This window comes from Eurypyga helias, unplaced genomic scaffold (genome assembly GCF_000690775.1).
Source record: "Eurypyga helias isolate BGI_N326 unplaced genomic scaffold, ASM69077v1 Scaffold49887, whole genome shotgun sequence".
NCBI classification, from domain to species: Eukaryota; Metazoa; Chordata; class Aves; order Eurypygiformes; family Eurypygidae; genus Eurypyga; species Eurypyga helias.
Genome location: NW_010260746.1, coordinates 1 through 3179, shown reverse-complemented (window position 1 = coordinate 3179; position 3179 = coordinate 1). Strand labels below are relative to the sequence as shown.

Genomic DNA, 3179 nt, shown 5'->3' with positions numbered 1-3179 from the left:
GCGGGAAGGCGGCGCGCTCCGGCCTGCGCTGCACAGATGGGGGGCAGTCCCCCCCCAGGCGAGAGGCTGAGGGGGCCGCGCCGCAGCACGCTGTTCTCCTACCAAGCCAGCCCCCGCCTTCAGAGGAGGCCGGCTCCCGCCGGAACGCAGAGTTGGTACTGAAATGCCCACAGCCGCACCATACCTGTAAGAACACCCTCTAGTCGCTACAAAGAAAGGAATGATGGGAGAAAACAAAGCTGCTCCTTGGACAGTTGGGTTCTGATAAGAAGCCACATACTGAAGATGCCTCTTGCGTTTGTCAGTGAATGTTGTTTTTTTTCCCTGCTGTCCTCTCCGACCCCGGCCCCTCAGTCTAGCTACAGTAGTACTGCATCCTGTTAGTCCGCCGTCTTTTCCGCGACTGGAACTCTTCAAAGAAGTGCTGAATGTCTTCTCTTTTAACCACCTAGGGGAAGCAGTACGAAACCCAAGTTGCAGCGCAAGAATTCACTTCATCCCATTTTTGCTTCCCTTGCACACATCCCTCCCATAATACACAAGGCACATCAGCACAGGTATCCTGAGCTCCGGCACAGCTAGCCAACAGCTCTCCCCTCGGACCCAACGGAGACGGTTGATGCCCAGTCTCTATTACTAGAGACTACAGGGAGAAGAGCTCCCCAAAGGCAGAACAAGCACACGGAGCAAAGCTCCTGGTGGTATTTTTAATAGCTTTGGCTCCTTGCTTTTATCAACAGAAAAATTAACACAAGGCAAGATCTTTACTAGCTGAACATCACGCTCGTTACAATGTAACGAACAACGGCAACCTGGCAAATAAGCCGACAAATAACGGCACACAAGTTCCTCTAGGAGACAGCTGACAAGACTGTTGGCCAGTATGCAGTCAGTCCTTCTTCTTCTAAGTGTTTAAATTTAATCCAAGACAAACTATAAAGGTTAAAAGCTTTTTCCTGAATAATTTTCCTAGAGCAACCAAAGCTTCATTTACATTTAAGACCTGCTCTCGGTATTTTAGACTGATCTCTGTAAGATCTTACCTCTCAACAGTGTCATTACGGAAATACAACTTTTAAATTCCAATGAAATCAGGGATTTCTAATTTCTACTGCAGCACCAGCGACTCCAAGAGACACAAAAAAATACCATACTGCAGCATCACAGCACCCACCCCTCAGCAGTACTTTCAAACACACTTTCTGGCAAAGAGAGCCCGAGAGTGGCACCTTACCGTTCCCTCATCTGCAAATCTCCTGAGATAGTCAGTCAGTTCTGTCTTTAAGTCGTTGTACTCTGGATGGAGGAGCAAAGGCAAGGGGAAGAGAAAAGCCAAGAAGATACCCAGCTTTAGTTTAACACTGGCTCAAGACAACAACTTGTTCTACTTGTCATTTGTTAGATTTACTTCAGACAAACCTACCTTTGGACTGGATTATAAATAACAGAGAGGCAAGCCCAGGTAAACACAAGAAGCCTGACAGTTTATCAGAGCAGCCTGTGCAGCTGGAGGATCTGTTCAAGCTGACCTTCCGCAAAACGTAGCCAAGCTCGGTGAGTGAACTAGTACAACGAATGCACAGACTGCCCCTGCCCCCGGCTGCCCCCTGCAAAAGGACACGTGGATAGCGGTGGGAAGACCTAGCCTGTAACTCGGGGTTGGGCGAGTGTCCCTGCCCGAGTGCAAACCCCTCCCCCAGGAGAGGGAAACTCGGCTCCAGTTATAACGTATCTCGGCGCTGCCCTGTCACTGTACTCTGCGACAGAGCTGCCAGGGAGCTCCCTGCATCAGCTCCACGCTGGCCGGCACTGCCCTGGGCAACCGGAGACCGCCAGGGTAAGATTGAGATTGGATCTAAGAAGAAATTCTTCCTGGAGAGGGTGGTGAGGCACTGGAACAGGTTGCCCAGAGAAGCTGTGGATGCCCCATCCCTGGAAGTGTTCAAGGCCAGGCTGGATGAGACTTTGAGCAACCTGGTCTAGTGGAAGGTGTCCCTGCCCATGGCAGGGGGGGTGGAACTAGATGGTCTGTAAGGTCCCTTCCAACCCAAACCATTCTGTGAAGACCAGTAAGCCAGACAGCAGAAATGGAAATTATTATTTAAATATTCACGTTACAAGAAGTTACTGCCACTACAATAACCAAGATGTTAAATAGGGGAAAAGTTCCCACACCATCTAGTTCCCCCATGCAAGCTGAAGTTGTAACAACAGGCCAGAGAGGCCAGACTTGGCAGAGTAATCCTGACTGAGGTGTGCAATCTGTCTTGTGGCCTTCTACATGTTATGTCAGAACCAGTCTGATGCCAGGCTACAAGACCTGACGCTGCTAACCTCCTGTGGGAAGCTGTTCAGGTAAAGCGGTATGGCACGTTCTAAAAATGAAGCTGTATTTACCACAGATGAGTTCTACTTGCTGGACTCGGTTCATGCTGTTAAGGGTGTCCATTAAAGGATCTCTCCTCTCGGTTTCTTGGTCACTGGTACCTTTATTTTCATAAGCCAAGACGGTGTCACATTCATCTGTCAGGAACTGGACTTCGAGCTCTGAATACATTTTCTGGAGAACAAAGAGAACTGACTTTTATGTTACAGAACTTCCTAGATGGAGATGCTCTCCCCAGCCCTTTGTGTGTTCAGTACCACAAACCACAACAATAACGCTGTAGACAATGTATGCAGCATTTCAGTGACCTCCGCATAACGACTTCCGCAGCAACAATGCGTGGAAGCAGCAAAGAAAACACAAATGTTTAGAAGCTGCTTTGTGCTCTATTAATTCCAAAGGATTCCGTGTGTTTACATGGGGTGGAGGGGCCTTTTTAGGTGTTTATATGCAGAGTAAAAACATTCTATCTACAAGCTCCTCTTCAGAGATTCCGGGAGCTGCTCCCTGCCTCCCGTGTCAGTGGTGGTAAGGGAGACGGCACGTACCGAGCAGTCCTCGCAGGTGCACAGTTTGCTTCTCCAGTTCAAAGGCCAAAAGGTGGCAGTATCGTTTTTTAAAAACGGCTTGCTTTGGAGTTCTTTCAGCTTGCAGACTGGCTCCTCGCTCTTAGTAACTACCTGAATTAAAACAAGAGTGTTCAGCGCTCTGTAACGTCACTTCAAATACAGGCTGTTCTCTCCAGCGTGTCGCTGTCCTTATGCAAGAGTTCTCTCTTGTCCCAGACACGTTT

The 3179-nt window shown here is 49.0% G+C and overlaps 1 protein-coding gene across 1 annotated transcript; it reads right to left on the bottom strand.

Moving 5' to 3' along the window:
- Window positions 1–348: 348 nt before the first annotated feature.
- LOC104512225 (putative E3 ubiquitin-protein ligase UBR7) lies at window positions 349–3066 on the bottom strand (the record flags this gene model as incomplete). Its single annotated transcript, XM_010155123.1, has 4 exons — window positions 349–448; window positions 1235–1296; window positions 2398–2560; window positions 2935–3066. Coding segments are annotated over 4 exons (450 nt in total), but the record flags the coding sequence as incomplete, so codon positions are not given.
- Between the last annotated feature and the right edge of the window lie 113 nt (window positions 3067–3179).